Raw genomic sequence first — 24580 nt, 5'->3', positions numbered from 1 at the left:
TGGATAATAAGCTATCAAGTAGTTTCTCATGTTCTCACTCGGGTTCTAGTATAAAACGTAGTAATTCCATACTATCCTATCATGCATTGTCTTATTCTTGTTCCATTGTTGTCAAGATCCAGTTGTCAGTGCAATAAGCGAAGTGTAAATACTGTCCAATAAAAGAAAAGTAGGAAAAGTGAATGGGCCACTCCTGATGCATGTCCATCTATCCACAATGACCTCAAACTGCTGCCATACATCGAAATCCATCTATACATATACCGTATACACTTGTATCGCTTTATGGTTTATGACAGACTAGCACCGATCAAAGTCTTTGAAGTCAAAACACCATCTTTCGTTCTGATTTTATGAACGGTCTTGGTTTCAGGATCGATCCAAGCTGCCTCTCGAGTATCCAAGGTCGTGAATCCAGGTTGGATAGTTTCGAATACTTTTTTCTTGGGATTGAGTTGGGTTTCAGGTTTGGCATCTGTGAAGAACAAAAAAAAAGACAAAGAACCATCGTCAGTCATTTGGAAAAACGATCAGGCGTCAATACGTAGGATGATCATTGATCCACCAAAATGTATTATTTCATTAGATCAAGAGGGGAAATATCCTTTTTTTGGAGACTACGACTCACTCTCGTATTTCTCACCCTCAAAGTAAATCCTTTCACCAGGTTGAGACCCTTCAGGAGGGTATACAAATTCGATACCTCCTTCATCTTTACCGTCTTTAGATGATGCACATAATAACATGGCATACGATTTCACACCTCGCATAGTGACAGGTTTGAGATTACACTAAACCAGACAGAGAAGAAGGTAGGCTTAGCCATAACCAAGTTTATATATATCGTGTTGAATTTTGGGTTTCACTTACGATGACAACAATGGTAGCTCCTCTAATTTGATCTTCCGTCATATATTTCACCAAACCCGAACATACCGTTCGGGGTTCAGGTTCTCCTACATCTATCGATTCGACATATAAACTATCTGCATCTGGATGCCTCTTGACATCTAACACTTTGCCTACTCGCATATCAATCATACTAGGTAATGGTCCCGTAGGTTCTTCTTTAACAGGTTGAGCTTTGGCGGGTTTCTCCTTCTTTTCTTTCTTCTCTTTCTTTTTGCCTCCTTCTTGGGGTGCTGCACCTGCACCTACAACAGCATCTTTGACCGCGCTAGCTGCGTTGACGGCGGTTCCAGCGACAGCACCAGCAGCAGAGGTAGCAGCGTTGACTGCACCAGATACAGCGTTGGTTACTGTCTCGGTCACACCGGCAGCGGCAGCAGCAGGTTTCTTCTCTTTTTTAACTTTGGGTGGTGGGGCCTTCCTCTCTGGAGTAGGTAATGATGAGATGTCGATGTCCAATGATGGGAATGAGTTTGGTAAGGACTTTTGAGCGGATTGGACGGATTCTAATGATTGGATCTGCAGGAAGTATCGGAGGAGGGAAGGTTGTTGAGGATGTTGAGTGGTGGGCGCGGAGATCTGAGGATATGCAACAACTTCAGCATATTGTCACTTTTACTTGTGATAAATTGCAGCTGCTCATATTATGAAAGTTTATTATAGCCTATATGCTGTTGCGATACAGATGAACCGACTCACCAAGGTGGGATGTAAATGAGCGTACAAGCTCACATCAGCCGAAGAAGGTGAGTTCGAATAGAGGTATGTAATAGGGGTCAGCTTTTCGTTTAGGGCCTGATACAAATACCCAAATATCAGCTTATGCCGCGATTTGGTATATACAGCTGACTCACCGAAAGGTCCTTGACATAACCTTCAGTCTCTCCCACAAGCTTGGCAATCTCAGCTTTCTCCTTTTCGTTTGACCCGGTCAAAGTGGGATCAGCTCGTTCGGCTGCTGCGACGAATTCCGATACGTTTGACATGATTTTTTGCGTAGTGTATAGTCTGAGTTTACTGTATGTCTGTAAAGGTGCTCTTGAGCGTAGGAGGGTGATCATGTATCGCTGCTTGATTGACGGAGCGATAGGTAACTAGTGAAATGCGATGGAGATGTTGGAAAGTATTGGATTTTTCATTGTCCGAGTGGAGGGAATAGGTCCTGTCTCTACGAGTGACTGGTGAGTGATAAGCATCTCTAACACAGCACCGTGACGTGGATTTGTGTCCGTGGATAACTTTTTCAATGAAACGCTGTGTGTGTATGGTGGTGGCAAGGATACGGTTCAGACGTTTTGGACAAAAGAGCATCAACCTGCATCTCATTCATCACCTCAACCAAAAGCTGTATCGATAGACTTGTCATAGATACATACCAACAAAAGTCTCCTGTAGCATTCCCAATCTATATACCGAGACATTACACAATCCGACATGTCAGGTCAACCCCCTCCTAACGGTTTCAACCCCGGTGCGTTCGAGTTCAGACCCGGTCAAGGTGCACCCTTTGTTCCTCGAGGTCAGCAACAGCAAGGTCAAGGTCAACAGGGCTATCCAGGACAAGGACAAGGACAAGGGCAAGGATATGGTGGGTATAATCAATATGGTGGTCAACAAGGTGGTTACGGAGGATATCCTCAACAAGGTGGTGGTGGTTATGGTGGTTATTCTCAATATGGTGGTGGATACCCTCAACAACAACAACAACAACAACAACAACAACAACCTCAATCACAAGCTTATATACCACCTAATGCTAGAGGTAATTTCCAACCTCAAGCTGTAAGGAACGTCCAGGGATTCCAACCTCCAAACTTACCTCCTACATCCTCATCACCCAAACCCGACTCTACACCTGCCGGTAAACCCGTATCACTCTCTATTGGAGGTGGTGCACCCAAAGCTGCACCATCACTGTCCATCGGTGGAGGAGCACCTAAAGCAGCTCCATCTCTATCTATAGGCGGTGGTGCTCCCAAAGCAGCTCCATCACTATCGATTGGTGGTCAGCCCAAAGCCGCTCCATCATTATCAATCGGTGGTGCACCCAAAGCTGCCCCCTCGTTGTCTATTGGTGGTGCCCCTAAAGCAGCTCCGTCATTATCCATTGGCGGGGGTAAAAAACCTGAAGAGAAGAAAGAGGAAGAGAAGAAATCTGAACCCGTCGAGGACTCCACTCCCGCTCCAGCAGCTACTACCGATGCTCAAGTGAAAGTCGTCGCTTCTACCACCGACGCACCTACCCCTGCAACTTCATCTACACCTGCTCCAACTTCCGTCGCTGCGTCCGGCACGTCCACACCATCCGGTACGAACTACTCAAAAGTCTCAGCTAAGAACGACGCGGATGCGATTTTAAAGGAACAAGCTGCGGCAGGTGCGGAAGCGCTCAAGGACTTGTATGGAGATGATGTGAAAGATACCAATTCGAAATCTCATTTGAACATCATTTTCACTGGACATGTAGATGCTGGTAAATCCACTATGGGAGGTCAATTGTTATTCTTAACTGGAGCGGTAGATAAGAGGACAATGGAGAAGTACGAACAAGAAGCTAAAGCTGCTGGAAGAGAGACTTGGTATTTGTCTTGGGCATTAGATTCGAACAAAGAAGAAAGAGCTCAAGGAAAGACTATCGAAGTGGGAAGATCATACTTTGAATCTGAGAAGAGAAGATACACGATTTTGGATGCTCCGGGACATAAAACTTATGTACCATCTATGATTTCAGGTGCGGCTCAGGCTGATGTAGCTATCCTGGTGAGTTGTCTTGAAGATGACGAACTATAGTGATCACTGACTCATGTATTTGGTAGGTCCTCTCCGCAAGAAAAGGTGAATTCGAGACTGGTTTCGAGCGAGAAGGTCAAACGAGAGAGCACGCGATGTTGATCAAGAACAACGGTGTGAACAAGCTGATTGTCGCTGTTAATAAGATGGATGACCCTACTGTGCAATGGGATAAGGAGAGGTTAGTCTAGCGTACACAGCTCACCTCAAAAGATGACTGGTACTGATGTGCATGCGTGCTCAGGTACGACGACATCTGCAAGAAGATCACACCATTCCTCAAATCAGTCGGATTCAACCCCAAAACCGATCTCACTTTCATCCCTGTATCAGGTCAGATCGCTCAGAACATCAAAGATAGGATAGATAAGAAAATTGCACCTTGGTATGAGTGAGTGTCTTTCATCATGTCTGAGATACGGATGTGGTGGTCTTGCCACCTTCGATCATCTCAGCCTTTCAACTTCCTCTCACCTTCGATCATGCATTGCTGTTCCTCCACAGAATCCGATATCTGATGGTCAATATGACCATCATGCAACCTTTATCAAGTATAGGGCTTCGCATTCATGAATTGCTGCCTAGGGTGACGGGAAAAAGAACGTCCGGGAGCTGACATTTTTGTTTCTCCTTCAGGGGTCCTTCTCTCCTTGAATATCTCGATACGATGGAAGTCATGGAAAGGGATATTGATGCCTATCCAGTCATTTGCGTTCAAGAAAAATACGCTGAGCTTGGTAAGTCTCACAGAGAAAAGTGAATACGTCTGCTGACAAACGATGTAGGTACGATGATCATGGGGAAGATCGAAGCGGGTCGGATCAAGAAGGGTAGCAAGCTACTCATGATGCCTAACAAGGTGAGTTCAACTTGTCAGCTTTCTGCAGCTTCGATAAAGTGTGGATATCTTGAGAGACATGATAGTCGATATTAATCATTCACGTGCTCACGACCTCTCTTTCTTCTGTTCAGACACCCGTTGAAGTCAGTGCGGTATATAGCGAACAAGGTGACGAAATGGACACTGGATTCGCAGGCGAAAGTGTAAGGGTCAGACTTACAGGTATCTCAGATAAGGATATCACACCTGGATTTGTTCTGTGTTCAACCCAAAAACCAGTCAAGACCGTCACCGCGTTCAGAGCGGATCTCAGTATATTGGAAACGAAGAATATCATCTGTGGAGGGTACACTTGTGTCTTGCATGTACACACCTTGGCTGAAGAGGTCACTTTGACTGTAAGTAAATTGAACTGACACGCAATGCAATGACTGATTTCTCCTTGATACTATATAGGCTTTACTTCATTATTTTGATAGGCGCACTCGTATTTGCTTTTCATTATTATCCTTATGTGTCTCTACTGATAAATGAACGTAGGACGAAAATCGAAGAAACCACCTCAGTTCGCTAAGCAAGGAATGCTTGTCTCAGTTCTCATAGAAACTACAGCTCCTATCTGTATCGAGACATACAAGGAATCGAAGATTCTAGGTAGATTCTCATTACGTGATGAAGGTAAGTTACCACGCCCACGAAATCGTCCCTGAAGGAAATTCGCTGCTGATGTAAATCATGGGTAATTAGGTAAAACGGTAGCAATCGGAAAAGTCACCAAACTGATTGAAAAACCCGAAGACTTGCCTAACGTCGCTGGTCTTACGCTTGCCGGTAACGTTGCTGCTTAAGTTGCTCGATGTCATCATCATCACCACCACTTAATGCCGAAAGGCCGGAAGATGCGATGCGAAGACAATCAGAAGATGCATCATGCGTAGTGGAGGGAAGTAGTGTATGTATTGGAGGATATAAGTGTTTAGATTAGAACATGAGGATGCAACATTGTGCATATAGGAGATAGTGAAAGTGCGCAAGAGGAACGAGCGGGGGATATGGGAGTGGGTGAGATGGGTGCGAGGCGAAATAGAGGAGCAGGGTCGAGTATGGTGTAAAGCAGAGATAAGGCACGCAGATGCGTATCAGCTCAGAGAGCGAAAGTGGTGGACTGGGGGAAAGAGGGGAAAGAGGAGAAGATGAAGAGGGAGAACAAGATGGGACGGGAATTTAGATGGGTATTTGCGAAGGGGAAGAAGGAGAGGTGGAAGAGTGGACGAGGACCACAAGAGGGCGAAACGTGTCGTGTACTAGGGTTGATTGCGCTCACCGATAACCCGCTACCCGCTACAAAGACTGATGGTCAATACTGACGCTGATTTGACTGGCACAAATGCATACACATCGCACATGCACGAAGGGATTCTGACTCTGACCGATATAGGTCAAGCGTATCCTGTTCTCAATCTCGGGTGACCCAGCCAAGCCTAGCCTCAACCACTTGTATTCGCATCATCGGTCTAAATCACAATTCTTCACCAACCCATAGCAGCCATTCCTCGACGTTCGATCATTCCTCCAGTTTTAACGAACATTGTGTGGCTCAATCAAGATGCATATAAACGCTCGTCTCTCCTGTTTCTCTCTCTACCCCTCCTCACCTCACAATTTTTCCTCCCAAAACCCACAAAAAAGACTGGACTCCTGGTGATCCATCTACTGCTCAACCCAACGCTCAACGCTCATTCAAACATTCCTCCTGCCACTACATAGTCAACACTAACATATAAAAGAATACGACAAATATCTCCAACGAACGATCAGCAAGCTAAAAAATCCAAGACCGACTCCTTAACTGGTGTAGTAAAGTATACCATTTGTCCAATTTCTTTTTCGGCAGGCCGAATAGAACATAGCGAGCAGAGCTTGCTTCGATCCCCTAACAGTAGATTCATCTTTCAACGAAAACCAGGTTGTCCAGTCACACCCTTCTCCTTATCCCTTTTATTTATAACAAACCTAAAAAGAACGTCAAAATGGTTCAAATCAAATCATCCGTCTTAGTTGCCGCGGCTGCCATCTCAGCTGCATCTGCTTTACCAACTTCGTCATCCAAATCTAACAACTTGGTAGATCTGGTTGTTGGTGGTAGTCAAACGAAATCAATCTCGACTAATGATTTTGGGAATACCAATGATGATAGAGGTAAAGATGCGGTGGTTGATCTGAACGTTGATTTGGGTAGAGCTCAAGTAAGTGATCATATCACTGTATCTCCATTTGAGTTATGCTGATACTCGATACGTGAATTAGCCTCTACTCGAAGCTAGAAAACAAAGAAAAGTGGATGAAGAGGATGGTGGATTGAGACGATCAGTCAAGGATATGGTCAAGAACGTAGAGGATAAAGCTAAGACGAGTGGAGGTGGAGCCGGAGGGAAGATGTGGAAAGGGAAACCATCCAAAAGAGGTCCATGGAGGAATGGTGGTGATGTAAGTTCACCCTCGGCCCTTTTTACATATAGATGTGGCTGATGTGGTCGTGATAGTTGATCGACTTGAATATCGGTCATGGGGCAGTTGATGTTGATGGAAATCATGACGGACATGTAAGTTCACATCGCCCTTGTCAGTAATGGGCGATGGTGATAGCTGACTAGCAATGATGGGATAGCTGGTCAATGGTAACTTACTCGATCTGGCCGTCCGATCACCTCGACATGACGAACATCTAATCCTCACAGGGGATAATCACGACTACTATCGACACTCGGGCCATCGAGGACATCGTCATGGGAACGTACATGAGCATACCCACCTTCATGCCAGACACTCAGGACATGGACGACACAGACATTCCGTAGTGGAGGTGATTGGAGATGGGTATGGAAGACACCACAGAGGTGGATACGAATTTATCGATACTGGAAGACACGGGTATAGACATGGGGATGCGGATGTTCATGAGCATACCCACATACACGATAGATCCCATCATGATGATGTAGTGGTAGTTGATGATGGAAGACATAGACATGGTGAAGATGTGAGTCAACCCCGAAATCCGCTATGGTGCCTCGCTGAGCTGATAGATATACGTTGTATAGGTGACCGTGGTAAACAACGGACATCGACACGGTGATACCACTATCGTGAATAATGATGGTCGACACCACCACGGCGATACCACCGTAGTGAACAACGGAGGTCATCATCGAGGTGATACGACTGTAGTGAATAATCACAAACGATCACCCAAAACTGGCATCTCATCTAAACTCGCTGGTCTCGGTCGAGCGTTCCTCAAGCGATCTCACTCTGATGACAGGGACAGACACTGGAGATACGGTGGTAGTGATACAACTATTGTCAACAATGGCAGACACAGCGACACCACTTTGATCAATAATGGACGACATGGAGATACCACCTTAATTAATAATGGTCGACATGGCGATACCGATTTGATTAACGGTGGACGACACGGTGAAACGCTCGTAGTGGATAATGATAGACATCACGGACATGGTGGAGACACTACCATTGTCAATAACGATAGACATCACGATACGACTGTAGTCAACAACGGACGACACGGGGATACCACCGTAGTCAATAATGGTGGACATCGACACCACGGAGATACGACGGTAGTCAACAACCATAAAAGGGGACACCACCATTCCGATCGAATCATCGTGGTCGGCGATCAAAGGAGATATAGAGATGCAGATTTCTATTATAGGAATTCGTGGGATAGCGGATTAAGTTATGGTAAACCGATCTATTTCTCTGATGGAGGAAGTTTCAACAGAGTTAGGATGATTGATAATCACCCGTATAGACATGGGTCAGGTGGAGTTGATGTTATCCCAGCTGATGCGATTCCCTTGAGAGGTGGAAGGTATAATGATTATCCTTATGGATATGGATATCATTATGGAAGGTATGGAAAGAGATCTGAAGAAGACGAGGCTTCTGCCGAAGTTGAAAAAAGACATCACCACGATGACGATGAGGATGTCACTGTGATAAACAATGGTCATCACAGACATCACGATCAAGATGTCACGGTAGTCAATAATCACAAGCGACACCACCACGAAGACAAAGAGTGCAGACACGGTCGATGTGATGGAGACGACGTGACAATTGTGAATAACCATAAGAGACAGATGATGCAGGATAACGGTATGGGCGGTGCTCCAGGTTACATCGATGTTACCGTAAGTCACATGGAATCTCTTATACCAACATCGCTAATTAATTCGATTATCCTGTAGAGCCCCGTATTCAACTCTACCACTGCCACTCGTATCGCCTCACTGGTATTATCCACATCTAACGGTACAGATGCCAACTCGACCTTCGTCCTGAACGCGTCGAGCAACATCCGTACTCAGGTCTATCTCGTACCTCTCAATCAAGGAAATTCTACCGTAGCCTCTGCAGCAGCAAGTGCCAACTCAACTTCCACTTCGCCCATCTCGGTCAATCTCAAAGTGCCGATCTTCGTAGCTTCCACTGCTACGGTCGAACCGTACTGCGCCACATTCGATCCCTCACCTGAAAATCCAGCTCCGTTGACTGTCACACCATGTACCAACGAGACTGTATCTTCCCATGAGAGTCAGAAGTTCCTGTATAATCCCGATACAGGTGTGATTCACCCTGATTGGCAACCTTCCACCGATGCTCAGCAACTGCTCCAAGCTGTTCCAGATAGTGTTGATGATACTTCCGACTCAGCTCAAGCTCAGGCTCAAGATGTCGATGATATGTCAACTACTGAGGCTGAAGCCGATACTGAAGTTGACCCTACCAATTCCGCATCAGCCACTCTAGCTAGAAGAGCTACTTCCACTCCCGCTGCCTCAGGAACAGTCAACTCACCACCACCATTGATCACCTCAGGTCCACAGACTTCAACCGATTCTACGGCTTTACCCCAGTCCAATCCGGCTTCAAACGTAACATTGATTTTCACTCCCGTTAACCCAGCTATTGTCAATTCAGCCTCAGTAAACTTCGATTCGACTTCGTCTTCCGCCTCGACCCCGGACGACGAATCGACCACTGAAGCTGGTATGGATTCTCAACAAGCTACTATGACCAAGAGAGGATTCCACGCTGTTAACCCTGTAAACCCCGATGTCAACTCTGGGAGTTTCAACGCTGCCGATTTGAATGGTCCCGTCCAATCTCAATCGCAGCCTGAATCCAGTGATTCCAATGGTAACAGCAACGATGATGGTATGAGTGACAATGAAGCTATGAACTCTCAAGCTATCCCTACTTCCTCTTCCCCTTCAATGCCTATCGACTCTGCTCCTGCCGGATCAAAAGGTGTCCACGCTAATGCCCAAGCAAACGTAAACCTTGGTGATTCGTTACTCCAGAAAGTAAGCCCTTCTACTATCTTAACGAACTCCGTGATCTTGTGACTGACGATGCGACACCAGCCAATGATTGCCCCCGAATCTCTCACCGCTCCTTATGAGTAAGTATCCCCTCCTACCTCTGATAATATAGGCTCAAGCTGATTATCGTAGACTTCAATAAGGTGGAGGTGGACCAAAGCGGAATCAGTCGATGAGAGTGCTTTGTCAAAGGCTACTACGGTTGTTTAAGCGAGAGATGGTCGGAATGGACAGTATCTGTATATAATGTTGTATCTCAAAGCTAGCTATCCATCAGTACATCTTGTAATGAGATCTCTGATTGTATAGTTGGTGATTATGTATGTATGTATGCATATCATGTCATGTTGCAGTATCATCGGCCGATGGTGTGATATGAGTCCGGTCAAAGGTGATTTCCGGTGATGCCCGAGCCACACACGATGAGATGACGATCTACATCTCAAGAATCGTCGTCTCGCACCTTTCAAATGCATCACATCACATCTCACATCTCACTTCCCACTCAACAATCCAATCATGTCCCCTGCACAGGTAGACAGCCATTCAATTTCGGCCCTTTATCTGAATACTGACCATCCATCTTCATCCTCACCCTTACCCTACGCTGCACCACCCGCCATGATCGCTTCATCATCCAAAACGAGGGAACGAGAATCCTCACCTTCAAGGCAAGAGATACCGTACGATCAAGCATCGACCAGTACTTCCTCGAGCTTCTTATCGCCCATCACCCCTCAGGTGCAATCACCACTACTAAGAGCGCCAGCAGAGGTAAGTCAGTCTATAATTCCCCTTCCAGGGTATCTCAGTCCCTCATATCACTGCATTGACATGGATGTGTTCCTATAGATCATACAGAAGGTCCTCTCAGCGTCAGGTGGTGAGGAAATACAGGCAATAGCTTCAGCCGCCAAAGTATGTAAGGAGCTAAGATCGATCATATATGAGGTGAGTATCATGCCCTATCCATCAACTAATTGCTCGCGATTCGCTGATTCAGTCCGATAATAGAACCCAGATCAAGCATTATGGCGGCAAGTCCTTGTGCAGCATTACGATGATCCACGTACAGCAGCAGCATTCCCTACGCCCAGATCATCGTCAAGTATAGATTGGAGGAAAAATGTACAGAATAGGGAGCTAGTCAGGAGGATATTTAGTGATTGGGCGGAAGACAAGTTGAATCAGGTGGTATGTGTGATGCTCCAATAATGACCGCTCAATCATGTAAGGCTTCCAGGCTGATTGTCTCTATTCAGAACCAGCATATTGACCTAATCATACCAACTCTATTGAATATGTACCTGGATATATCTCCGACAACCCCATCCTCTGATCCAAGTGCATCGGATGACTCGCCCAACTCTATTCTGTTATCCACATGGCTCCGCTCCTCATTATTCAAACACATCTACGAATCGCAATACTTCACCGAACCTGAGCCCACCACCTCCTACCAACTTCGATCATCGCCCAAGCGAGTCAAGAGGAAAACGATCGATCCGGTGATATCGCAATTACACTGCTTGATACCGCCAGAGTATAAGGACGATTTGATGGGAGATAGGGAATGGAGGGGGTTCATGAGGCGGACGGTGTACAATGCGAAGAATTTCGAGGAGGAGAATGATTATGGCCCTTTCACATCTGATGGCAAGGTGAACTGGGAGTTGATCGATGCGATATGTTCAGTCATGAGTGAGTCGCGTCTTTCTTCCAGTTGACGGAAAGGTAAGAAGTGGAGTACTGATACGCTGCGATAGTGTGTAATGCCCAAGAATTAATAAAGGGCGATCCTACTGCTTGGCTTCCCGCTGTTCAGCCCTTGTCGTATGGGGTGGAATCAGTCAGAGGATGGGGATATACCGATCTGAGAAGACCGGACAATCTTGCTCAGGGGGAGGTATGGGACTGGGTAGGAATAGAAGGAACATGGTGTGGATGCTATGCATTCATGGAGTGAGTTCAACTCGCTTACGGTAAACATCCCAACAGATGTTCCAGCTAATCCTACACTGTAGTTACGTTGATTGGGTAGCCTTAAACTACCCTCAATCAGCATTCCTCCATCGCCTCAGCTCCGAGATTGACCTATCGCTATATCACGAAGCATTAGGTGATTTAATGCAGTTGGACCTGAAAATCTGCAATGACCCCTACACCAATAATCCTAGAGAAAACAAGTGTGAATATCACGAGTTCACTACCGACAGATTCCCTCAGCCTTTACCTTCCATGGAAACTGATTTACCAACATCAAGCCTTCTTCCTCCGCTCTATTTCCATGGCTCATCCGTGCCCTATGCAGGTGGGGAAGCTCCGCCCTTACCTCAAAATGCAATCAGAGGCGTGGTGACACTGACAGCGGATGATCCACCTCAGGTCAGATGGACCATGATCATAAGGTATAGAAATGAGGATAGATGGAGGCTGGAGTGTGTACAAGTGGGAGGAAGAGGTTCGAAGAGGGGATTTTTCGGGGTGAGTACGACAACATGGTACCACTTTTGTTTGTGATCGATCAAAGACTGACAATTCAATTGGTTTGCAGATCTGGTCCGACGCCTCGAGGGGTGAACAGTCACCTTGCGGACCGGCTTGGTACTGGAAGGTTTAGTTGTCATTGATGATTCCTGCATTTACAGTCGTGTACGTCACGTTCTGATAGGGAAATCTCCGTTCACTCAATCGTCATGTTATATAATGTATAGTTGCTGGTCATCATTCTTTGCGTGTTTGTATATTATTCTGTACATGGATAATAGGTATAGCGTACAACTTTGTGACAACTTTGCCACTAAAACATCACTCTCGATCACACATACTATACACCGATAGAGGCTAACCATCTTCGAGCCCCATCTGCACTTCCACCGCGACTTCCACCTCTTGCTCCTGGAACAGCTAGGACGGACGGTATGAGCGGGTTGGACGATGCTGCGGAAGCTTTTCGATTGCGAGAGGCTGCTTGTACTGTGCGCGTGTGTATAATCAGCTTTAGACACAGATTGCAGAAAAGAAGGGTGTAGACAACCCGATGGGGCTGACGAAAAATTAGGAAGTTTACACACCGCATGCTGATATCTCGTTGATATTCGTTTCCAGCACCAACCCACCTTGTATGATTTCTGATAGGACGTGATGCACCTATCCGAGTGATAACGTAACCAGTCAATATCCATTCATACCGATGTATGAAACGGAATGATCACAGGCAAGAAGTTGTTGCTTAAGGTCTAACTCACCTCATCGAAATGGAAGATCAAATCCAATTCACAGACATTCTCAAAAGACCTATCTAACGATTCCACAAAGACCTGAATCAAATCTAATATACCCAATTCAGACTCGGCGCCATCCACTACGAACCTATGATCCACCTGGGTGTATCAGCCTGTACCCTTTACCTCCTTTCTCTCGATGTAAGTGATAAGTGGAAGACTACTCGATTACTCACACAAAATACAATGTCGCATAATGTCTGTAAATTACCCTCGTGTCATCTCCTTCTTTCCTCTTTCCCTTCTCGACGATAGTACTGCCAGGTGTTGGGAAAACTAGATCCGGAGCATCCAGGAAATTGCACACTCCAGCAGGACGGTCAGATATCAGACTGAATATCTGGGAGATCAACGATTGTTGGACCAGCGGAGGTAAGGGGGTGAAGAATTTGGATAAACGCGGTTTACCGTGAGTGTTGAAAATCAGTACGGCGTGGATCATCGTGGTTGGGGGGTGAGAAGAGGGGGGGGAGGAGAACAGCTAGCGCGACGGAGTAGTCTGACGTGAAGTGTAGATCTGAATGTAGAATGTAGTAGTATTATGAAGTGATTTTTAGGTGTTGGTGAACCAAAGACTCAAAATGTCATCAGATATCATACGGCAGGCAGGTCGTTGTTTTCAGATGGGACGAGTCAATTCTCCCACAGGGAGGGATTGACAAAAAGAAATCTCTCCGTCAGAGAATCGAACTCTGATCTACCGCGATTTTGCGCCAATGATTACTCATGACAAGCGGTCATACTAGCCGTTATACGAACGGAGATTAGCGGGTTGTTCTTGTTATAATAAAAGACTCAACGCATTTTGCCCAATTGCTCATCTCTCAAAAGGGACCGTTTTTATGTGGATCTTGACCAAAAGATGTGTCTTGTTGTAATCTAGTATAACAAAAGCCCTATTGTATTGCGGATCGGTCATCTCCTCCAGCGGACGATGGACTGGACATTTGGCTAACCATCTCGAGACGACAGGAACATGGTGGATGCAGGGGAGAAATCTATGTGCTCATTACAACAACAAAAAAAATCGCATAACCTATCAAGACAGTATACCCCGCAATTGTACTGCACGCTCAGATGCGATCTCAAGTAGTATCAATTGTCCTCACGGAACATGAAGAAATGATATCATTGACCGGTCGTCTAGATTCAGAGATCACCTGGGGGCCTATGGCTCAAATCCAAAGTGTACTGTAATGGCAGGTTATGCGTTACCTTTGGCCAAAGGGAATCGAACTGTCTCCCTTGTTGAAGGGATCAAGTGTGTAGAACCTGATTGAGAGCATCACAAATTGCTCTAGGGAGACGTATCTGCTATTTGGATCGTGCAGATCACTAAATTCCTTCTTGAAGTATTATATAGCATGACAGTCGTCATCCTTTTGCATATCTGTTACGATTTCAACTATCCTCGGATCTCGTCACTATAGCACGTTTGTCAACTCTCATTCGTTGGTATGTAGGTCGGGGTATCGCACTCACGTATAAGAGTCCTCTGGCATCCTGATTCCATCGTTGATACTTGCGCCCATCAATCTACCTCCATCTACAGTCAAGAGCGCGTGGTTCATATATCCTCCAGCGGGACTGGAAAGCAACAAGACAGGTCCGACCATCTCTTCAGGTCGACCAGGTCTGCCGGCCGTACATCTCAATGCGGCCTTTTCAGCTTGGTGATTGATGTTGTAGCTGTGCTTACCAGCTGTGACACCTGTCATCTCAGAGGGGAAGATACCGGGACAGATGGTGTTGACTCGGATTTTCATACTGCGCAAATTTCAAAATAAGCAGGCTCGATTCAATCAAAGCTAGGCATGGGACTCACGGATGGAGTCGACCAGCAAGCAATTTAGCAAGGTGGATAACTAGGGAATGACAGCATCGACAACAGATGAGCCATTACGATCAATATTGGCAAAAGGCATGTTGCTCACCTGCAGCTTTCGATACACCATAAGTGAGCGAGCCCATCGATCTGTTTGTCCCGTCAGCTCAGTCATATCCTCCAAAGTTTCTGCAAAATCTCAGTGACTCACCGGATGTTAGCGAGACCTGCTAAAGACGCGATCACGCAGACATTCGGATCCTTCGATTTTCGTAAGAGTGGGACAAAGTTGACAGTCAAGAAGTAGACACCGTTCACGTTGACTTGTACATATTAGTATCGCATGTGAGATCGAATCAGAGGTGAGAAGTGAAGAAAGCTCACTTTGGTTACTTCGATCGAAATCTTCCCTGTTGGAAGAAATAGCAAGTACAGTGTTAACCTATCGCCCTTATCTTTGAATTAGAGTGCCTACTCACTCCTCTAAGCCGTTGATGAGCATATTTTCTACTTGATCAGCTACAGAATGCGATATGTCAGCCGTTGACCATCTAACCATTACCATCGTAGAAAGAGCTCTTACTCACGATCGTTGTGGTCTTTTGCACCGACTCTCCAAGGACTGTTGACTCCCGCACAGTTGATAAGCGTGTCGATCTATATCACCCCAAGGGTGAGTTCCGATATTGCAATATTTGAGGCTTGTATATCAACTAACATGGGACTCCTTGGCTTGCACAGCAGCAAAAATATCCTGACAACTCTTCTTGCTCTGCACATCACCTTGGATCCTATACACCCAAACTCAGTCAACCATTTCGCTCCGTGTTGGCGAACATCTGGTGATCAACTTACACATGTATATCACCTCCAATCTGCTTAGCGGCATTCTCCAAAGTTTCTAATCTCCTTCCAACGATGTAAACTTTAGCACCATTCAACACGAAACCTTCAGCTATGGCTTTTCCCAGACCTGATCCTCCTCCAGTGATGACTACAACTTTCCCTTTGACGGCGAAGAGATCTTCCACTTTGAATGAGACTTGTTGTTCAGCCATTCTTGCGATCAGTTTTTATGCGTAGGATTATTTCAGTCTCTTGCGATTGTATAGAATGAAAATGTGTTCAACATCTATAGATGTTTCTTCGAGAAAGGCTCCCAAGTCACAGTGATAATGATTCGTCTGGAGACCGAATTCCACTGACCAAGTCGGTGGAGGCCTTCCCGTAGAACTCGGTCCGAACATGCGTGCTGCAAGCATATCAAGCTCAATCTTCTTCCGTCGCCTCACACATAAATGCGTATCCACCCTGCGTTCTCAGCCAAGCTGTGGTTCTACGACATGTTTACGTTGAAAGTGGGGAATAAGCGGAGAAGAAGAAAAAGCCCGCGCACGCTAAGGGTCGATCAGGCAAGCTTATTTCCCCTACCTGGAGTCCTCAGCGGGGCTTGGTCCTATACAAGTCATATGATGATCGTCAGCAATAAGTGCCATCATATCTAAGCCTTCATGCTTACCGGTAGTTGATACCGAATCCGAATCTATCGCGGGATACTGAATCTCCATGGTCGGATAAGGATTCGACACTTCCTGAACAGCTGAAAGATAAAAGTTGCAGGTCTTGAACGATGGGGACGATGACGATGTTCTATCAAAAATTCACGTATTTATTGTTGAGCCCTACACCATCGACATAAAATCACTCGATCAGATACCGGAGACTTGAGTAGAAAGACACAATGCCAGTTCGCCTCGACGCTCCCCAAGTGATAGTCCTTACCGATGAAGAACGAGACAGCGGTGTCATGGGCGATAAGAAGCTCTACGATGCCATCGAAGCGTTCTTCACCGATGGTCTAGTTGTAGTTGAGAATGCTATACCTGTTGAGTTGGTGGACAAACTCAACGAGAGGATGTTGAAAGATACGGAGAAACTTCTAGGTGGTGGAGGACAAGTACACTTCAAGTGAGTTTAGCTGTTCCCTCTTGAAAAAGCTGCTGTTGCTGACTTTGTGTTGCAGTCACCTCAATCAAAACGCAGCTACAAAGGGTGCCGCCGCGGGAGGCAATTTATCCCAAGTACCTCCATTGGAGAAGGGTGAGCTAACCTCACATATAATTCACAAACCTAATGGCTAAATGACTGTTGGTCTATGTAGAATGGTTATTCCCCGAGATTTTCGCCAACAAACATGGAGCCAGAATAGTGAACAACATCCTTGGACCCAAACCCGAAGTCCACTTCTGTCGTACCAATACACTACTAGCCACTGAAGAGAGACAACATGTCCATGCGGATTTACGATTCGAACATCCCCAACATCCATTCGCTATCGCATTCAACACCTGCTTAATTGACGTTGGTCCAGAGAACGGTTCAACGGAATTATGGCTGGGTACCCAGAATACCAGCTTAGAATGTCACAGAGATTTGGGTGAACCAATGATCGCCGAAGAAAAATTGGAGGAAAGAAGGAAAGTTAGACCCCCTATCTACCCTAGGTTGAAGAAAGGTTCGATCGTCCTCAGAGATCTCAGATTGTGGTGAGTTTCTAGTCTCTCTTGTCATACACATGAGACAGAAACTGAAAAGGCCATCGTAGGCACGCCGGTATGCCTAATCCGACTCATGAAACCAGAATTATGTTGGCCATCGTATACTGGGCATCGTATGTCCATTTCCCCAATGATTATCGGGGGGAAGAGTGTGTGCTGATAGTGAATCACCAGGTGGTACAAGAACGGTGCTGTTATTCCTCTGCCTAACTCCCTCAAACCCACCATTGAGGCTTTGGAGGCATCGGCCAACATCAAGTACGCCGCAGAATGGGTACCCGATGAAGGATACAATTACCTCGATATCAAATTTAGTAATAACTTCAGCTCGACTTTGACTCCTTGGGTATGGGAGAAGATCCAACATGTCAAGACAGTCAAAGGGTACTAGGGCCTGCGTGGTTTCGTGCTTGTTTGTGACATGAATGCATCTCGTGGCTGCTTGATTATTTGTACTGCTATGTAGATGCGCATTTCACTATGATGGTGTACCTGATCACACCTCCAACACCCATCAATCATCAATCGACATCCATCAACGGTTGTTCATCATCCATCAGTGACATCGATGCTGGTGCGCACACACACATACATACATGCACACAACCACGCAGAAAGGCAAACACGCACTTCGCGTTCAAAGAAGTCGCGTACATATCCATCAAACGTCCTATGATTGTAAACAAACGTTTATCTCTCAATCCGTCATGTCAGATTTTTATACAGTAGAATACAATTCTGTGAATACCGTCAATACCAGCGCTTGTCCGCGATCAGCAACAACCTAACGTTTCTTTGTCCGGCTCCGGCCTTTTATTAACCGAGGCAAGAGATCCACCGGAGACCCAAGCTGGCGGTGTGGCTCTCCTCCCTCCCAATTCATTGATCGAAACCATTAAAACTCCGCTATAGCTAGTTTTTCTACTATTCATCACATGACTTCCTTTCCAGGGACTGTGAATTAGAGTGGGATCTTTTGATAAATCAACACAAAAAGGTAATGTGGAACAACCCTAAAGAAGCATACAAAAAAGCGGCGTCAACTCTGGGCATTTACGGCTGAGCCGGAGGCAGGAGCTCTGAGGTCTACAATCGATGCACAGTTTAATAACATCATGTACCGTATGACCATGCTTCTGTTCTCCTGACTTCGGTCCCTCTATCAGGTCAGAAAACTCAGCATCCGATAGTACTTTCCTAGCTCCCGAACCTTTCATCGGATTGCCGGAACACGTTAAAACCAAGAGTTCGGTTTGACAAAGATTCTCCAATTCATTGGTAAACCATGTTGAATGACCATGAGGGAAAAAAACGTATAAAGTCTTGCCTCCAACTAACCCCATTGGAGACCCCATCTACAGTATTTCTGACCATTATATCCTGGCTGATTGATTGGAATTGACAAGATGGCCACTCATACTCACCACCTCAATGATTCGCACCCTCACAACGTCCCTAGCGATACTCCTGTGGTACCGCTAGGCGACGACGATATCATCAAACATGAGCATGATCATGTTGAGAATGCTGCTGCGCCCATGCCGGACAGTTTCCGAGATATGACTGAGGATGAAAGGAAGGCGATGGAGAAGAAGATGGTCAGGAAGATGGATATGGTCATCATGTGAGAGAGGGTTTCGTCGCACCAATGAGAGTACGGAACGTTGGCTAATATTACCGAATAATTGGGTAGGCCAATCATGGGTGTTCTATATATCATGAATTGTAAGTCAAGACAGATTCTTACGGGACTATCATACAGTGCTTGTACTGATTCACCAATTATAGACGTCGACAGATCAGCTTTGTCAGCCTCAAAAGTATACGGTATCATGGAAGATCTCAATATGACCACCACCGACTTCGCTACGGCTATTTCCATTCTTTTCGGTAGGTCATTCCTCCATCCATACACTAAAATCGATGAAAAGGCGCTGAGTCCTGTGTACTCTCTCTTTCTAGCCGGTTACATCCCATTCCAAATCCCTTCGAACTTAGTCATGACCAAAGTCAGTCGACCAGGTCTTTGTGAGTGATCACTATCTACCTGCCTAGTTCTTTCCTATACTGACCCCACTTGGTACCCAGACATTTGTAGCGCCGCGGTCATCTGGGGAGCAGTCAGTGCATGTACAGCCGCAGCGAAGACGTTCCACCACCTTCTTGTCATCCGAGTCATGCTGGGGGTGACGGAAGCTGTTTACTTCCCTGGAATGATCTACTTCCTGAGCGCATGGTACACGAAGAACGAGCTGGGCAAGCGACTCTCCGCTCTGTTCATGTTCCAAATGGTCGGTAATGCCTTCGGAGGCTTCGTCGCCGCTGCCTGTCTCACCCTCGATGGACGATATGGGATTTCCGGTTGGAGATGGTTGTTCATCGTGTAAATTTCCCCCTTTCTCCTTAGCGGCAGGATAAAGCTGATTTCAAGATGGATCGTAGCGAAGGAGTGGTGACTATTGGGTGCGGAATGATCGGAGCGTGCTTCATGCCTGAGTTCCCTCACAATGCGAGACTGCTCAAACCCATCGAAAGGGAGTATGCCGTGTGGAGGTTGGAGATGGAAGCTGGTGCCGGTGAAGCCAACGAAGATACTTCCACTTTGGGCGGGTTCAAGCTCGCTTTGCTCGATCCGAAAGTATGGACCATGGTGTGGTGTATGGGTATGGGTCAAGCTATGGGTTCGATCGTCAACTTCTTCCCGTAGGTGCTGCGCTTTATTTCACCGTTGTCTTACCTCTCTGAGCTGACCAATGATTGTGGCCCCTCTCATAGTGTCATCGTCAACACACTCGGTTACAACAAGACTGGAACTTTGCTCTTGACTGCTCCGCCGTACTTGCTGGCCGCCATCGTGTTCTATACCATCTCTTATATTAGTGATGTGAGTTGAACGGTTGTCTTGTTGAAGCTAGCCGCCTTTGCTGATGCTTACCGCAGCGTCGAAACATGATGTACCCTATCATCATGAGTTGTCTCGGTGTCGCGATCATCGCATATGTCTTGGCCATCGCGACCTTGAAGGTTCCAGCCCGGTGAGTGGCAACGATGTTTCCTCGTGATTTGCCATGAAACAATTTGCTAACCTGATTTTCTGTTCAACAGCTATGTCGCGATGATGCTTATGCCCTCGGTGTGCTGTGAGTGTCCCATATCTCTCGTTCACAACAGGAGCAAAAGCTGATCAATTGATACTCAGCCGGACCCCAAATCATGTTATACAAGACCCTCAACGTCCACATGGCTCGACCATACCCCAAAAGAGCCGCTGGGGTAGCCATGATGAATGCGATCGGTGGATTGAGTAACGTCTGGACTTCTTACTTGTACTACGATGCTCCTCATTATTACGCTGCTTTTGGTTGTGGTGAGTCTCTATACTGATCGACCGAGGGGTCCCAAAGCTGACTTGAAGTTGGTTGATCAGTTCTTGGCTGTACGATCTCTTTCATGATTACCATCACACTTTACAAGATGTACGTGCAAAGGATGAACAGGCTCTTGGGCGGCACACCAGAACAACAACGCCAAGCTATGAAGAGTGGTGTAACTCAACAACAAGTCGATTTGGGATGGCGATATATTGGTTATTAGTGAAGTGCGACCGCATGACTCTCTCTTATGTAGTCCAGCTATGGGGCCACTAGGATGATGATGATGTTATCAGTCGTGATTTGAGCTGGGTCATTTGCAACGTAGTGATGTATATTCATGTGATGTTCTTGGATACGTTTGTAACGCCAGTGCAGTTTGCATCTTCTAGTGGTACGGTCAAAGACCGGATAATTCGGGAATGTGTATGGGTATTGGATATGGTGCAATCGAGGCGCGCCACGAGATCGACGTGCACCGCGTGGTGTCTAACCTTGGCAAACGAGGAACAAGCTAAAAAAATTCTTTCCGTTCGCTAAAATGACTCTGGCTCCATCACTTAACTCACTCGTATATGCATCCATCCTGCAGTAATTCTCCAAGCGATGCCAAGCGATGTTGGGCTCCCTATATATATATAATAGGTTGGAAAAAGAATCGTTCGTTATAAATCATCATCGATGGCGTGCCCGAAAGAAAAAAAGAAAAAGTTGACCAGTCGTTCATGAATCAACTTGTTCGAGATGTAATCTACATATATATTATCATAATTGACGATCAATTGAGTAGCAAGCTCATACGAAGATAACCCACACTAACCATCTGAAAGATGACTTCCATCACCGAAGAGCAAAATGGTATACACCAGAAGAAGCCTTGTAAGTCATCTCCAGATCCCCTAGACCTATCAAAATCTCAGTGACCGTCTACTAACTTCAATATGCTCACATAGTCTACAGATCCGTCCCGTTCCAAATCGCTGTAGCGGCCGGAGTGTCCTTCACTGCCCCGGGCATGTAAGTCTATACCTGCCCCACTCAAATTCACTTCTTTTTCGTTCTCGACTAATTAGGGTTTTCTGGCAACAGGTGGGATGCCTTGGGGGGACTGGGAGCCGGAGGGGCAGCAGAACCATACGCCGTATCAGCGGCCAATGCAATTCTGTATGCGTTGTTCGCAATCTTCTGTGTGCTTGCCGGAGCGATCAATAATCGAATTGGGTTGAAATGGGGTTTAGCCTTAGGGTGAGTTTTCATTTTCCACATCTTCAATTTACCATGCCTCGTTTCATTTCCCCCTCGAGTCACTCAATCTTCCATTGTCATCGTGCCCTGCTCTTAGAAAGCGAAAATGGAATTGTGGGGAAATTCTAATAGACAAGAATGGACCTTCTTACACAGAAATGATCTATATCTGGATAAGAACATATGCTAACATCTCCTTTCTGTTTTCTTTGCAGAGTGAGTCTTCAGCATACAATGAACCTCATTTCGAAAACTACGACGGGAGGGCAAGGAGCTGGATGTAGATGCAATGCTGATACCCGGGGTCAATAGGCAATTGGATACCCACTTTACGGAGCAGGATTATACACCAATAACAAAACCGCCACTACATGGTTCATGATCTTTGGAAGTGTCTGTTGTGGGATCAGCGCAGGTTTCTTCTGGGCAGCGTGAGTCCGAACCCTTTCTCTTCCTTACCCTCTGATATGACCAAGCTACAAATCTCACATCCGCATCAAGGAGGATTTTTTTGGAAATATCACGTGATATCACCTTACGATGACCGGTGCTGATAATTCCCTACAGCGAAGCCGCAATCATCATTGGGTATCCAAGTCCCAAAGAAAGAGGGTTCTACCTAGCCTGTTGGCAGACTGCTAAAGCCTCTGGACCGATCATTGGCGGAGCTATCACTTTGGGTTTGAACGCTAATAGGGAGACTGCCGGATCTGTCGGGTAAGTCGAGATATCCTTCATTAATTCTTCCCGCTTTCCTACTCCTTCGGATTTCCTACAGAAGCTGACTATCTCTTTACAGATCAGCAACCTATATAGTATTTATAGTTTTGATGTGTCTAGGATTGCCCATTGCTCTTCTGTTGAGCCCAGCTCATAAAGGTTAGCTCCTTCTCATGGCAGGATCATATGCCCTCTCAGAGGATCCAGCTAACTCGATTTCCCGCTTGTAGTCTGGCGAAAAGACGGCACCCGAGTGGTTGTTCACAAGCACGCTAGTTGGTGGGCTGAACTCCAAGCTGTCGGACGTTTAGCCATCTCTCGAAGGATCGTCTTGTTGGTTCCAGCATTCTTCATCAGTTATTTCTACAACCCATTCGTCAGTACTTGGTTAACAAGTTACTTTGTGAGTCATTTCAAGCCTTTGTCATCGAACAACCTCCGATGTGATCAAGACTAACGGAACTTTGACAGACCGTACGATCCCGAGCATTCTCATCTTTCTTCACTCCTTTCGCCGGCATCTTCTCTTCTTTCATCATCGGTACTTTCTTAGATAGACAATCCATCTTCATTAGAACCAGAGCGAAAGTTGCCTTTGTAAGTTATACATCTACTTATACAACATACCATACGATCAACAGCTAAGCTAACAACTTAATAATGTATTTTAGGCTACTATCGTTACTTTGCTCGTTGGAACTTGGATCTGGGCTATAATTCTCCAAAAGAGATTTTACGATAACCCACCTGTATTCGACTGGTTCAAAGGTGGATTTGGATCTGCTTACGCTTTGGTATTCTTCTGGACATTTACCGGACAGGCTTTCCAACAATATTGTTATTGGTTAATTGGTCAATATACCAGTAAGTCTTTCCATTCACTCTGTCCTCTCATATACCTACACCTATATCCAAAAAGGTACGCAGGCTAATCGCCGTTTATGCTATTTGTCAACAGCCGACTTGACATCCCTCTCTCACCACACTGGTATCCTCCGAGGCCTCGAGGCGTTGGGCCAAACAGTCGCATGGGCCATGCAATCCGAAGCTGGTGTAAACCATTTCGTCAGTATCGGTATAAACTTTGGTATCCTCCTCATTGCCATCGTACCAACGTGGATCGTTGTCAGTGCTTTGGATCATACGCATGAAGAGGTAGTGACGGAGGAGATTGTAGGGTCCGATAAAGCTGATGAAGAAGGATCGGTCGGCCCTGAAGGGTTACAAGCTGCTGCTTTGGCAAAAAATTAGATGTTAATAGATAGAGTATAGATCGGAGTACATATGCATATAATTTGATAGATACTGTGGTAGGCAGCCGTGTCATGTCGGTCTCTTCATTATTCAAGATAAGACAGAGTAACTTTCATTCATGCCACTCAAATCATACTGCAAACGTGAATGGGATCTGCTTGATTCAGGTGGTACCGATGTATTTCTCAGTCATGGTCCTCGAATGGACTCAAGGATTGTTTGTCATGATAGGATCGACCATACAACCACTTTTCAGTGTCGTGTGAGAATGACATGACGTAATCGTCTTTTTTGGCCACCCATCTCTCAAAATCACATAGAGCCTTGTTTTTGGCGTGCGATATTCTTAATGTCGATATTATTTCTCAC

At 45.9% G+C, this 24580-nt stretch overlaps 9 protein-coding genes across 9 annotated transcripts; 6 read left to right on the top strand and 3 right to left on the bottom strand.

Annotated features, from left to right (window-relative positions):
• Positions 1-290: 290 nt before the first annotated feature.
• Positions 291-1895, bottom strand: V865_005080 (methionine-tRNA ligase, beta subunit; the record flags this gene model as incomplete). Its single annotated transcript, XM_066228853.1, has 5 exons — positions 291-475; positions 629-791; positions 871-1488; positions 1609-1704; positions 1764-1895. The coding sequence occupies 5 exons, from the start codon at positions 1893-1895 to the stop codon at positions 291-293; spliced, it is 1194 nt and encodes a 397-aa protein (XP_066084950.1).
• Positions 1896-2343: 448 nt separating this feature from the next.
• Positions 2344-5388, top strand: V865_005079 (uncharacterized protein; the record flags this gene model as incomplete). Its single annotated transcript, XM_066228852.1, has 9 exons — positions 2344-3669; positions 3726-3880; positions 3944-4090; positions 4336-4436; positions 4485-4558; positions 4672-4938; positions 4997-5027; positions 5081-5218; positions 5288-5388. 9 exons carry the CDS (start codon positions 2344-2346, stop codon positions 5386-5388), a joined length of 2340 nt encoding a protein of 779 aa, XP_066084949.1.
• A 1182-nt stretch (positions 5389-6570) lies between these two features.
• On the top strand, positions 6571-10164 carry V865_005078 (uncharacterized protein; the record flags this gene model as incomplete). The annotated part of the gene is made up of 8 exons (XM_066228851.1): positions 6571-6786; positions 6848-7027; positions 7084-7143; positions 7209-7580; positions 7642-8760; positions 8818-9936; positions 9997-10034; positions 10098-10164. The coding sequence occupies 8 exons, from the start codon at positions 6571-6573 to the stop codon at positions 10162-10164; spliced, it is 3171 nt and encodes a 1056-aa protein (XP_066084948.1).
• Positions 10165-10575: 411 nt separating this feature from the next.
• Positions 10576-12574, top strand: V865_005077 (uncharacterized protein; the record flags this gene model as incomplete). Its single annotated transcript, XM_066228850.1, has 7 exons — positions 10576-10728; positions 10807-10905; positions 10969-11148; positions 11217-11655; positions 11721-11916; positions 11979-12438; positions 12509-12574. The coding sequence occupies 7 exons, from the start codon at positions 10576-10578 to the stop codon at positions 12572-12574; spliced, it is 1593 nt and encodes a 530-aa protein (XP_066084947.1).
• Positions 12575-12781: 207 nt separating this feature from the next.
• On the bottom strand, positions 12782-13680 carry V865_005076 (uncharacterized protein; the record flags this gene model as incomplete). Its single annotated transcript, XM_066228849.1, has 4 exons — positions 12782-12930; positions 13029-13104; positions 13203-13326; positions 13415-13680. 4 exons carry the CDS (start codon positions 13678-13680, stop codon positions 12782-12784), a joined length of 615 nt encoding a protein of 204 aa, XP_066084946.1.
• A 1036-nt stretch (positions 13681-14716) lies between these two features.
• On the bottom strand, positions 14717-16121 carry V865_005075 (uncharacterized protein; the record flags this gene model as incomplete). Its single annotated transcript, XM_066228848.1, has 9 exons — positions 14717-15005; positions 15064-15103; positions 15173-15213; positions 15275-15386; positions 15448-15473; positions 15543-15582; positions 15651-15720; positions 15782-15854; positions 15919-16121. 9 exons carry the CDS (start codon positions 16119-16121, stop codon positions 14717-14719), a joined length of 894 nt encoding a protein of 297 aa, XP_066084945.1.
• Positions 16122-16804: 683 nt separating this feature from the next.
• Positions 16805-18012, top strand: V865_005074 (uncharacterized protein; the record flags this gene model as incomplete). Its single annotated transcript, XM_066228847.1, has 5 exons — positions 16805-17031; positions 17087-17163; positions 17225-17609; positions 17669-17734; positions 17796-18012. 5 exons carry the CDS (start codon positions 16805-16807, stop codon positions 18010-18012), a joined length of 972 nt encoding a protein of 323 aa, XP_066084944.1.
• Positions 18013-19027: 1015 nt separating this feature from the next.
• On the top strand, positions 19028-21215 carry V865_005073 (uncharacterized protein; the record flags this gene model as incomplete). The annotated part of the gene is made up of 11 exons (XM_066228846.1): positions 19028-19245; positions 19315-19346; positions 19410-19511; positions 19584-19649; positions 19710-20004; positions 20064-20324; positions 20397-20505; positions 20562-20656; positions 20727-20761; positions 20821-20988; positions 21049-21215. 11 exons carry the CDS (start codon positions 19028-19030, stop codon positions 21213-21215), a joined length of 1548 nt encoding a protein of 515 aa, XP_066084943.1.
• A 607-nt stretch (positions 21216-21822) lies between these two features.
• On the top strand, positions 21823-24208 carry V865_005072 (uncharacterized protein; the record flags this gene model as incomplete). The annotated part of the gene is made up of 11 exons (XM_066228845.1): positions 21823-21871; positions 21946-22009; positions 22082-22156; positions 22231-22237; positions 22550-22668; positions 22805-22954; positions 23037-23116; positions 23188-23360; positions 23429-23554; positions 23629-23821; positions 23916-24208. 11 exons carry the CDS (start codon positions 21823-21825, stop codon positions 24206-24208), a joined length of 1329 nt encoding a protein of 442 aa, XP_066084942.1.
• Between the last annotated feature and the right edge of the window lie 372 nt (positions 24209-24580).

The sequence above is a fragment of the Kwoniella europaea genome, chromosome 1, assembly GCF_036810445.1.
Source record: "Kwoniella europaea PYCC6329 chromosome 1, complete sequence".
Classification (NCBI taxonomy): domain Eukaryota; kingdom Fungi; phylum Basidiomycota; class Tremellomycetes; order Tremellales; family Cryptococcaceae; genus Kwoniella; species Kwoniella europaea.
This window is presented reverse-complemented; position numbering and strand designations above follow the sequence as displayed.